This window comes from Grus americana, chromosome 14 (assembly GCF_028858705.1).
Source record: "Grus americana isolate bGruAme1 chromosome 14, bGruAme1.mat, whole genome shotgun sequence".
Classification (NCBI taxonomy): Eukaryota; Metazoa; Chordata; class Aves; order Gruiformes; family Gruidae; genus Grus; species Grus americana.
Genome location: NC_072865.1, coordinates 7,034,148 through 7,046,957, shown reverse-complemented (window position 1 = coordinate 7,046,957; position 12,810 = coordinate 7,034,148). Strand labels below are relative to the sequence as shown.

The window sequence follows — 12,810 nt, the reverse complement described above, 5'->3', positions numbered from 1 at the left end:
ATAAGACTAGCCTTTTAATAACTATATATATGCACATAAGATGCGTATAACTTCCTGGTATTAAATGTGTTTGCTATGAAGCCACTTTGACTTATCAAATAATTAGACCTCACAAGGCTGCAGTTAACCACTTTGGTGGATATTTGAGACTGTCATATCAATCTCAGGGAGGGTTTTGGCTAACGAGAAACACGAAAGATGAGTCTTGCATCCCTGAAACATCAGTTGTGCCAACTAAAATTAACCACTGCTGTAAAACAACAAAAAAAGTTGTACAGGAATGTTTGTTGTGCATCTGCACATGTAGAAACTTGATTTTACGGTACTTTTTGACCCCAAAGGGTCTTTCTCAGACCTGGAAAATTAAAATGTTTGTTCGAACTCAAATGAGGACCCTTCAGGGTCAAAACATTCAGCCAGATCATGCTGCAGCCTGTTACCTATTATTGCAACCATCCAAAACAGGGGAGGAATGCAGGTACTATCAACTGGTTTATGGCATGCCTGGGTATTTGCAAGCCTTTGGCAGGAAAGATTAAATCCATTTATGTATTTGCATTTCTGCCATCTTAAAGGTAGTAGTAACTTCCAGCTACTTTAAACCAGAGAGAATGCACACTTATGTTAATGGGGAATACGTATGTTCTCTCTGCTTGTACTTACGAGCACGAGTCAAACTCTACCCATAAACATATAAACACAACCGCAGTATAGTGCTGCAGTTAAAGAAAGGAGGAGGTGAACACAGAGCTCAGCTTCTCGTTGTTCACATGCAAATTGATTTCAAACACACAGAAACTAAATCTGAGCATGGACTGGAGTCTTCCAGCATCAGAAGAAGGGGTAGAAGAGGCCTCGTGCCTCCAGATTCACAACCTCATCACTGCAGAGCACACAAAAACAGAGAGAGAGTGAATTTAATTTACCCGGCTGTGCGAGGCCCTTCAGAGTCTAACGCAAACAAGCCCTGCAGCCAGCTCTCTTCATTGCCTCCCGTTACCTAAAGTTCTCCCTCCTCCTGCCCAACAGCATGGGTTCAGCCCCTTGCCAGAAGAGAGGGATTCTCCAGGGGCATGATCCACACCATTTAAAATCTACTCTGTGGAACATCAGCAGGAACGACATGAATCTGGTGGACAGCAGAGCCTGCCTAGTCTGGATTTACCTGTCTCTCATCATTTGATGCTTACAGAATCAAAAAGTAGCCCCAGAAAGTGCAACTATATATTAAATACATCTATAGGTTAAAAGGAAATTATACATGGTACTGTAACTATAAGATCCAACCAATGTCTGCAGGGTATTTGCAATTCTCAGATCCCTTTAGCAACATGTACCAAGAAAGACTGACACACTTCAGAAAGGTGAGAAAACGTGGGTTTGAGGCAATGAATATGCACATCTGCAGAACATGACTGAGACATTTTTGCAATCAGGAGTTGTTTCCTCCTTCAGGTGTAACATGCAGACAGTGCATAAGAGAAACAGGCAAGGTATTTCTCAGTTGTGCAGTGAGGCAGACCAGATGCTCCTCACCTGCCTGATACAACACCAGTGCCCTCTCTGCATCACCACTGCAAGTCCTTCAGCGTTCCTAAGGGACCAGCACTGGACGCACCTATATCCCCTTCCCTTATCACTTCTGATTTTCAGCACTCAGTGAATGCCTTTTTCCCTTGCCTCCTGCCCTCTTCTAGAAGGAGACGTACTAGGACAGTTCACAGTTAACCAAATCGAGGGAGAATGGACTATTTCTTCCAAGAAGCCCTTGGACAGAGAAGATACAGAGAAATATCTCCTCAAGGTTATGGCTTCTGATGGGAAATTTCAGGCTACCACTGAAGTGGAAATTTTTGTTTTGGATATCAATGACAACAGCCCTGAGTGCGGCCAGGTAAGAAGTCTGTCCTGGGATATCGGGGGCACGAGGGGAGTGTCTGGGAAGGTGAACACAATAGCAAGGAAGAAAGAACAGAAAGAGCATGTTAAGAGGGTTTGGCTTGTCATAATTCTTCTCACACGATCCTGTTGCTTTGATTATGCTTAGCAATTTTAATTAAGCTGCATGTCAAGCAAGAACATTAAATCTAGCCTCCAAGCATGTTTGCCAGCAGTAAGTGAGCACCTAAGCATTATGCAGGATAATTTTTGGAGATAAACAATGCCAGGAAGCCTCCTGGGTAGAGGCATGTAAATTATCGAGTCTCATATCCTGCTAAGCTGAGAGATTCCCATCAAGAGGCTTGTTACTGTAGAGAGCTGATCGCTGGTATGGATGTTACCCATGGTGAGAAAGAACAGAGGTGGTTGCTTCCCAAAGAAGATTCAAAGGCTTGCGTGAAATGAGCTCACTGGTCCCAGTCCACACCCCAGCAGCTGGCAATGTGAGGCACACTGTGTTCCCCTATAAACCACATGGTTTATCCTTCTCTGTGAAGCTTCCGCTAGTCCGTTCCTCCCCATACGAAGCGAAGGTATTTTGGAGGCTGCTCAGTTGCCAGTGACATCTTCTGTCCTTGCCAGATATACTACACTGGGAGAGTCTCTGAAGATGCTCTGCCAGGTCTTTTCATTTTGAAAATAACAGCAACTGACCCCGATGTTGGCAGCAACGCCCAGATAACGTACAGCCTCCACGGCCCTGGGGCAGAGGAGTTCCGGCTGGGCCCACATACAGGTGAGAGCTGGGCAATGGGATGCTTTTATCCTCTTCCTCACCCACCCCCGAGAAATGTCAGCTCCCAGCACGGCTCAACACTTAACTTGTCTTGAGCAAACGAAAGGACTTTTCATTCCACCTCTCCCAAGCTAGGAGGGAATGGCAAACAGGCAGGCTTATTGCAATATGGTATAGAGGAGAGCGAGCTCTGCATCTTCCTGCTAAAAATTACAAATACTCCTTTACAAATACTGGCATTAGCATTGTTAAAATGAAGGGCAGACACTATTGCTAACAGCTAGGTCTCAAGTATTTGGCTTGGGCCAAAGACCCAACTTCTAAACTCTAAAAAATGTCTTACTGGGTCTTGGGCAATACTTTTGCCCAGATGCGATGATCATTCTAGAGATCACTTGGGGTTCATTACATTGCAGAAAGCTTAATGCAGCAGGGTTTATGAAGGTGTTTAAAAGTACAATTTATTTATGAGCACTTCTATCCCATGACGGCATCCCTCTCATGAAGTTCAGCCCAACTTGCAGGACTCTCCATGCCAAGCTTGCCAGGGCACTGGCTGGCAGTCATCTGAGAATAGCCCTAAGCAATGTGGTGTGGACACATCACCGCTATTAGCTGGATTACAAACGGTGTTCAAACCCAGTCTGTTGTCTCCCACGGTTCATCCAGGAAGGCAGCGTGCTTGAACCCCTTTGAGCATTTCGAGGCTGTAGTTGCAGAAGACAAGATCATCTCCCATTCTTTCCAACAGGGGAACTGACCACATCTGCACCTCTCGATCGCGAACAGAAACCTACGTACCATCTCGTTGCCAAAGCAACTGATGGCGGAGGCCGTTCCTGCCAGGCAGATATAACATTGATCGTAGAGGACAGAAATGACAACGCACCAAGATTCTTCCCCAGCCACTGCGCCGTGGCCGTTTTTGACAACACCACCACAAAGACACCCATTGCCGTGGTTGCTGCCAGGGACCTTGATGAAGGTGAGTCAGAATGGGATTTACTTTTTAGTAGAGTTCATCTTTCATCCTGAATAGAAACCTTTGAAACCTAGGGAAGGGCTGCAGCGATGGGCATAGATGATTGAATCTTGGCGAAGATGTGCCTGGATCTCATCGCTGACATGTTCTTGACTAGCAGGCTGGCATCAGCATTTTTGTGACCCTGTAGGAAGTGCAATATCTGTAGAAACATGCAAAGACAGACTTTGAGGACACGCTCATTAACTGTAACCATGATGCACAGCACAAACTGTGACACACAGTTTGTCTGGGATCCAAACTGGACAGAAATTTTACCAAAGATAGAGATCAAGAATGAGCATAATAAGGAAAAAAGGAGGTTTAGCTCTGGATGGGGTACATGCCTTGGATGGAGAAGTGCTTCTGGAGACACAAATGTTCTCAAAAATATAGGTAAGGCTCCTTAGAAAAGAGCTTTCAATAAACCTCTCCAGCAGAGACTGAATTTACAATGACAGAGGGGCAAGACCACATTTGTCTGTTTTGGAAACAGACATGAAGGGAAATTATGTTTAAAAACAAGGGAATTAAAAATGGAAAGCACTAGTAAATACAAGCAGGTGATGCTGATGGATGATGGCGAGGGTGGCTAGATGTCTGAACCTGCAGGTGGACACGAGCACACTTGATGTTCATATAGCCTCTGTTTTCCCTGGAAATTTAAGGGCATTTAGGTACACATAATCCTAGTGGATTAAAAATAGAATAAACCCAGCAGCATTCCTGCCCATGAATTAATACAGCCTGCCCCTTATCCTTCCAGGTCTCAATGCCGAGGTGGTCTATTCTCTCTCTGACTCTGCCAATGGACACTTTTCAATTGAGGAAACCACAGGGGTGATCCGTCTGGAAAAGCCTCTGAAGGATTCGCAGCATTCAGCATTTGAGCTGACAGTCTGTGCTTCCGACCGGGGCACCCCAGAGTCCCTCTCTGCTCTTGGCACTGTCACTGTCTCTGTTGTGGATCTGAATGAATATCTGCCTGTTTTCCTGGCCCCTGAATACGTAGCCATGGTAAAAGAAGATGTGGCTGTGGGTACAGAGGTCCTCAACTTGTCAGCGTTGACAAGGGACAATGCAGAAAACACAGAGATCAAGTATGAAATTGTGAATGGCAATGACCACGGGAAATTTCAGCTCAATTCAAACACAGGTAAGATAGTCTTGTGCCCAAGCAGGTCCAGGTTGACCCAACATCAAAGGCTGACCTTGTATGCATCTTCTCTAGTTCTTCTCCTTTTGGCTTGCACTTCTGCTCTCCTCTATCTTTAGCCAGCACAAGGGTAGCCAACAGAGTCTTCTCTTCCACTCTAAATTTTGCCAGCCAAGTCACTTAAAGAGTGATCCAAATCTTACTGAAATTAATGGAAAGATTCATGTTATGTCTGGGACCTGAGATGGATCCATGGGAATGAGGAATACATGAAGAATAAAACTCGGAATTTTTCCACTTCAAAACACAGGAGAAGTTGGTTTCATTTAAAAAAGTATCTCCATCCTCATCCCACAGGGGACCTTTAGCCCAGGGTAGCAGGCAGCTTTATTTAGTAGCATTCAATGAATGTGGATAATACCAATCTATTAACCATGAGCAGGTGTTGAGCCAGGTTTACCAGCCAAATAAAGCACTACTCTGTTTGCACAGCGATCTGATAAGAGCTGTTATTGGAAGGGCAATGTTAACTCCCTGAAACAAGTCCTTGGCTGCGTCATCAATGGCCTTCTGCCGTTGGCTGTAACATCCTCATCCACAGTTCCTTCCGCAGCTTTTCTATCCTCAAGGCTCTTGCTAATTTTTCCACACCAATGTTCTTATGAGTTTCCATGTCTTAAAAGACACAGAACAGTGTCATTTCCAGGGAGTAATTTTGTGACAATTTCAGTGCTGAAGCCAGGAAAGCACTGAAGCACACAGGCACATTCTGTCCCTTGTCTTTTGCTTTCACTTTATGCTTTTAGTTCCTGTTCCTCATGCACTTTTTTTTTTTTTTAGATTAACAGCCTCTTCCTTCTTTATACATTGCATCCCAAGCCTCGCTTACAAATCACAGCATCTTGCCACACACCTTTTTCTCCTGTACAACTCTGCATCTACATCTCACACCTTTTCATCCTGCCTATGACACAGTTCAGCAATGCTCTACTACTGCCTTAGTCACAGCTTTCAATAGCATTGTTAGACTCTCATTCTATTTTGTCCCAGATCTCCTCCAATCAAGATTCCTGGAGACCTTCCAGAATGAGAGTTTATTCCATCTCTTCAAACACCTGGTACCAGAATGAGGCAGGTTATGGCAGAATCAGTTCAATTATATTTTATGTGATGCCATGACTTTCATTATTCTGATTTAATCAGAGCAGGTCAGAGCTAGGTCAACAGCACCTTTTCAGCTGGTAGTTTGGCAATTATCTCAGCACATCTCCAGTATTCCAAGAAAAGTCGTGAGCCATTCATTCAAAGTATCTTCTGTCCTTTTCTATCCATCTGCCAATGCAGGCGCCTTATACATAAATGGGAGCTTGGACTTTGAAGCAAGTCATGAGTATTACTTATCCATTGAAGGCACAAGGAAGGGCTCAGCTTCCCTCAGCGATGTCACCATGGTGGTGATCAATATAACCGACATCAATGACCATGCACCAGAGTTCATTCAAGACCCTTACTTCGCTGATATCCGGGAGGATGCTGCAGTTGGAGAAATCATCCTCACGGTATGATTATGAGCCACTCAGCTGTCTTTACCTATTCTCTTACTTGTGCTATGCATTATTTATTCTTCCTTTGCACTTTACTCTTCCTTAGACATAGCCACCTCAGTGGGTTTGTGGCATTCAACACCTAAGATTTAGGCATGACTTAAAAAAGGATGATTGCCAGAATTCCTGACAGTCCATAGACAGGGAGAACACTTTGCCTTAGAAGATATCTTTAAGTGAAAGCTTGAGATACCTAACAGGGGCTCAGGATCTTTGAGGACCTCCCAAAAGACTTAAAATGCCTGCAGAAGGCCAACACCCTTGTGACCTGGGGAAGGCAGACACTTCCCTGGGCAGAATAGTGGAGCCCAAGGTATTCCGATGTGGAGTTTCCTGCCCAGCCAGTGTTACCATCACAGGGGTGGTAAAGTCAGGAAAGAGACAAGGAGAAAGCCATTCTTGTAGCTTTGCTGAGTTTTGTCTTGAAAAGACTAAAGGATAACACTTAAGTAAACCACCTTCCTCATTTAAGGCAAGCTCAAACCAATATCCTTAAACGACAAGGAGGTCCTGCCCCCATTCCTCCACGACAAGGCCTTTTTGGCACAGGGATCTAGCTTTTTTTTCTCCTAACAGGTGTCAGCTGATGACTTGGATGGAGCAATGAACAATCAGATCACATATTCAATCGTGGGAGGGAACCCGCTGGGACACTTCGCCATTCAGCCCAAAAGTGGACAGATCAGCATTGCCAAGCATCTGGACAGGGAGGAGGTAAGTTCAAGAAAATGGGAACAGGAAGGCTAAAACAGATGTGCCCCAAAAGACTGAAGGAGAGCAGTATATTCAGCTGCCTCCTGTTTTCTGAGTGATCTACTCATAATCCTGTAAGCAGAAGGTAAATCTTTCATTCAGTCGTTTTCTAGACTCACAGATACTGCTGTAGAAAGTCTGGGCTTTAGGGAGGGCAATATAGCCTTCAGTGGTTCCAACTCTGGGCTGCAGTCTGCTCCACTGGTGCTTCAAACTGGCTGGGTGAGAGTCAGCCCCAAACTGGTGACCAGCATGGTTGGTTTTTGCTTCTTTGCATCAGAGCATTATAGAAAACAGGTATGGGAAGGAGATGGAAATGTCATCTGGACAATCCCTCATTCATAAAGCACTAGCAGCTCAAACCACTATCAACAGATGTTTGCCCAGCTTGATCTCTTTGGCAAGTTGTTTCCCTTCTCTTCAACTATTGTGAGGCTAATTTTCTTTAGCAATGTGCTTTGAGCTTTATGGATGGAGAGTCTTAGCCAACAGCAAAGCTGTTGCTATGGTGCAATGCATGGCCTCAAGCATTTTAACAAGCTGCAGCAGAGTAAAATATCAATGTGAAAAAGCCACCATTCCTCCATTTTTCCAAGTAATCATGCACTATAAATCCTCCAGATCCCCAGCTATTCCCTGACAGTTCGAGCCACAGACAACGGTCACCCTGCTCAGTTCAGTGATGTCGCTGTGCGTGTCCATGTGTCTGATGTCAATGACAACCCTCCTCGGTTCTTCCAGCTCAACTACAGCGTGGTGGTGCAGGTAAGCCAGGAGGCAGTTTGTTCTCCCAGTCCATCTCAGGGTGCTAGGGTACTCATACATGGGCTGCTGTTGGAGCAGAAGGATGAGACAGTGATGAAGCATGCTGTTGTTTTTTTTGCTCATTTCCACAAAGAACTGGTAGCATCTGCAGGGGCAGATAGTCTGCCAACAGATGCCATTTTCTCCTTCCAATATCTTCAGGCACCTCCTGTCCTTTCAGTGCAGGGAGTGCCGAGCTTTTCACTCTTTCCAAGCCTGACTTGCAGCCACTTTCTCCCTTGCAATTGTCCATGTCTACACCACAACATAAAGAGCAGACCCAAGCACATGGTCAAGCATTGTCATGTCTGCTGGGTGCAGCCCAGTTATCACTTGGACTCATAACACCTAGAGGTACTCGGAAAGAAACATACACAAAACATGCTTTCATCCGCTCTTGTGCTGACATGACTCAAGGGGAAAGCAACAGCATCAGCTCAACTGTCTGCGCTTAGCTACCACATGTGTAATGCCATGAAAGGGAGGCCCTTGCTACCCCTGGGTCTCTGCCATTGCTGGCAAGAGTCTCAGTCTGTGTGTACAAGAGATACACGTGGGGTGTGGGATTTGTTTCCCTGTTCCTCATCCAGCAGTTCTAGGGGCAGTGTGGGTTCCCCTGCGCCTTTTCTCTTTGCTTGCCTTTCTCCACTAGCATCTTTCCCCATTTCAGGAGAACGCTCCCGTGGGTACAAGCGTCCTGGAACTGATTATGAGCGACAGAGACTCCCCAGAAAATGGACCACCGTATTCATTCCATATCATCCAGGGCAATGATGGGAAGGCTTTTGATGTCACCCAGAATGGTCTGCTGGTAACATCATCCATCCTGAACAGAAGAATGAAAGAACAGTACCTATTACAAGTCCAGGTAGAGGCTGCCTTACTGTCCTGGTATCTGAATTCCCCAGCCAGATTAAGTAGCAACAAAATGAGATTAGGATGGCACAGCTGCATGGAAACATCTCTGGCTTTGGAGAAATCCAATCCAGGCACAAATTGTGCATCTTGGAGCCAGCTCCAGAGCTCATTTCCCCACACCACCTGCCCACAAGAAGCTAGGGTCCAGCTTCTGCGTTGATAAAAATCAGATAATAAGATGATGAGAAATACTCTGTCAGCAGTTTCCTTAGACAGATGCTTTTCCCAGGATCATTCTAGTGACTTCCAGTTTAGAGTGAGACCTGGATCTGGTCCTACAAACCTTCTCCAAGTATCCTTGGAGAAAAACCACTTTAAGAAGTGGTTTAAATTCCTCTTCAAAGAGGATTTCTATTGCTGCAGAGTGAATTAATTAATTTCCAATGTTATCAGTAAGGATAGTCCGTTACAAACAAAAGGATAACAACATGTAAAGTACATACTTCTTCAGTAATGGTAGTTGTTCTAAAAGCTAGGTAGTATTAAACTATAAACCTCAACCACAACTGCCTAAGATTAGGGAGAAACTTACACTATAATCTGATTATTCACATTTTTCTATTTTGAGGTTCCTTGACTCATACTAGACAGGCATTATCAGAGGTGGGGCACGGGCTTAAATAGTCCGGAAGATGAGCAAATGTGTCGATGTGCATAACTGCTTTATATCTTTGTACACTCAGTTACACATGGAACCACAAAGATTGGCAACATCTCTAAAGATGATTAATCCTCAGGAAATCAGAGCCACTCAGGTGTGCCTCAGCTGCCGATGGGCGCACACGGAAATGAGTGCGACCCCACCGCTAACAGAAGGTCTCCATCAGTCTCCATGCTGGAAGGCATGCTGCCATTTCCCTGAGGCCATCTCCAGGCAGAGGTCCAACACGGCTGCCAATTTTTCCCCATTCCTTCTTCATTCCCAACCCGCTGCCTGACAGCTTTCACCTATTGCTACCTGCAGGCGCATTCCTTTGCAAGACCTGATCAGCCCATCCAGTCAGGTGAGGTGACAGTAAGTCAACATGTGGCTATAACAGATCCTTCTGTTTTCCTTGACAGGTCTCCGATAGCGGGATCCCTCCCTTGTCCTCATCTGCATTTATAAATATCCAAGTGACTGAGCAGAGCCAGTATGCCCCCTCAGCCCTTCCCCTGGAAATATTCATCACCACCAATGAGGAAGCCTTCCGAGGTGGTGTTCTGGGCAAGATCCATGCCACAGACCGAGACCCCCATGACACGCTGGTGTACACTTTGGTGGCACAAGTGCCCCAGGAGGGGCTTTTCTCTGTTGGAGCTGCCGACGGGAAGATCATTGCTGGGAACAAGCTTCCCCATGGCCACTATCTTCTGAATGTGACAGTCAGCGATGGTACGTTCACAGCCACCACCAGCGTCAATGTCCACGTATGGTGCTTCACGCAGGACGCCCTGGACAAGGCAGTAGTGCTACACTTTCGCCACCTCTCCCCTGAGGAATTTGTGGGGGACCATTGGCGCAACTTGCAGAGATTTCTGGGAAACATCCTTGTCACCCAGCGCCAAAACATCCATATGGCCAGCTTACAGCCTGCAGCTACTTCTGATGGAGTGGACCTGCTCTTGGCTGTTGGAGAGCCACACGGCTCCTTGTATGAGCCTCGGGTCCTCGCAAATAAGATCACTGTTTCAGCTGGGGAGATGGACCAACTCGTCGGTCTCCGGATGAAGAAAGCAATTCACGTGCCATGTCATGGGTCAGATTGTGTCCACCGTGTCTGTAAGGAAACCATTCAGCTGGATCCAGGCATGATGTCTACTTACAGCACTGCCCGACTCAGCGTCCTCACCCCACGGCACAGCTTGGAGCAAATCTGTTCTTGCAATGGTGAGCAATCCTTCCTGGTAGTGTCCTGCTCTATAAACCTGGGCATATTGTGTTTTCCTTCAGTATACTGTAAAGCACTTGGACTTTCCATGGAATTAGGTTGCCCAATGACCAACAACTCTGCCTGCAATTTCAAAGCCAAGTCTAGGCTCTTAGAGCTTAAAAGTTTCACATAGTTGTTTCCTTTAGAGTTTTTGGGGTTTTGGTTTTTTTGTTTGGGTTTTTTGGGGGTTTTTTTGGTTTTTGGTTTTTGGGTTTTTTTTAAATGAATCTCCCGTAACATCTAATAGCAGCAACATCTATCTATCTCATTGGGAAAAGTCACTCATGTCTAACAGGTAATGAAGCTCAGTGATCAGAATTTTGATCTCTGAGCTCCTGTATTTGATCCTGAACTCAGCAAAGCACAAACTGATAAATTTGAGGAAAGCCAAATAAAGCTTATCTGTTATACTCGCTCTAGAATACTTCAAGAAATAAACGGAGAGAGCAGGGATACAGTTTAGCATCACTTAAGCAGGAATAGTGAGGGATACCATAGAATAAAGACTTCTAAGGATGAGGAAATTCAAGGTTGTTGTGTTGCAGACCACACCAAGGGCACCTTGAAAGTGCTATAAGACAGAAATAGCCAGGCTGCTATTGCAGGATTGTTTTACAGTTGAGTATGTAGAAGAAATACTCAGAGCTCCAAATGGGAGCTGTGGGAGATGCAGTGCAGCGGTACATGGGTTGCCGTGGATAGGACAGTCCCTGGACAGGCACAGTGTCACGCTGGGAGAAGAGGCAAGGCTTGATACAGTCCATAGTCTCAAAGCATGACAAAGATGAGACCTTTTGCACATTCTCCTTTCAGGAACAGCTGTGAGGTTTGGAGGCCACAGCTACATTTGGTACCAGCACTCACAGATCGGCTCCTGGCACATGCACTTTCGCCTGAAGACCCACCAGCTGCATGCTGTTGTGTTCTACGCTAACGGGACTGACCGTGCCACTTTGGAGGTACGTATTGCAACACACAGGGATTTCTTTCCAGTGTAAAAAAACCTCACTCTTTTGGGGAAGGAATCACAGAAAGAAGATGCAATAATATGTACCCTTAGTCATTCATCTAGCTAAAATACAAGAGGTGGGAAGACCAAGTGAGAGCCGAGCACAGCTTGCAGCCACAACTAGTGAATCAGCTTTTTATGTCTGTGAATGCATGTGCTAGTCACTGGTGCGAAGGCAGCACACCCCCATATCATAGATCTACATCATCTACTTTCCTTACAGCTTGCTTCTCCCTCTCTTGCATCACACCTCTCAGGACCAAGAATTTACCAGGTGGAATTTTCCCCAGACCAGTCTTCTTCCACTGTAACAAAGGGCAAACTTTCCGCCAGCCCTTAGGAGTGGAGCCAGACTCCCACTGACCACACAAACCATCTGCCAGACCACGTTATGGCTCAGTCCAACACAGAGGAGGCATCCACCTCCTCTATAGAGGGTTGGGGAAACGGGGTAGAGATGAAGAAGGCACAGGTGAGCTCTGAGGTTAGGAATGATATCACCAGCCTTTACCTGCGTCAGAGTGTATGTCAGTTAGGTCACACATCTGCTGAAGTGGACCTCAGTTAAAGGTCCTTCACAGTAATGGACAAAACAGACAAAACAAGAGTCTTAAATACTGTTTCTTAGCCCCCGACTCTTTTCAACCACTTTCTTCAGGTGGTTTCACTGTTCAAGACACCTGCAGACCCAGCGACATTTCAGTCTGATGGGTCTCCTCCCTCTGGCTGCACACTGAATCTATCCAGCATTCAAAGATCATCTCCCTTTTCCACTTTGGCAACAGAAGGAAAGCAGCAGATAATTAAACAATAGGGAGCTTTGTATATTCCTCATCAATTAAATTCAGACTAATTAGAGACTGAGATCATAGGACATCCTTACCAGCTTACAGAGGTGTGTCCCTGAGACTAATCGCATTGAGATCTACACACTGTAAACCTACCTGGAAGTGTT

General features: G+C 45.6%; 1 protein-coding gene across 1 annotated transcript in view; it reads left to right on the top strand.

The window, feature by feature from the left end:
• The window catches only part of FAT2 (FAT atypical cadherin 2), a 58,337-nt gene that overhangs the window by 36,279 nt on the left and 9,248 nt on the right, over positions 1-12,810 (top strand). The window contains exons 11-20 of the mRNA XM_054842247.1: positions 1,698-1,894; positions 2,524-2,677; positions 3,429-3,662; positions 4,465-4,854; positions 6,199-6,413; positions 7,035-7,172; positions 7,833-7,976; positions 8,686-8,883; positions 9,996-10,803; positions 11,660-11,805. Coding sequence (XP_054698222.1) covers positions 1,698-1,894; positions 2,524-2,677; positions 3,429-3,662; positions 4,465-4,854; positions 6,199-6,413; positions 7,035-7,172; positions 7,833-7,976; positions 8,686-8,883; positions 9,996-10,803; positions 11,660-11,805 — 2,624 coding nt within the window. The remainder of the gene's footprint in view (positions 1-1,697; positions 1,895-2,523; positions 2,678-3,428; positions 3,663-4,464; positions 4,855-6,198; positions 6,414-7,034; positions 7,173-7,832; positions 7,977-8,685; positions 8,884-9,995; positions 10,804-11,659; positions 11,806-12,810) is intronic.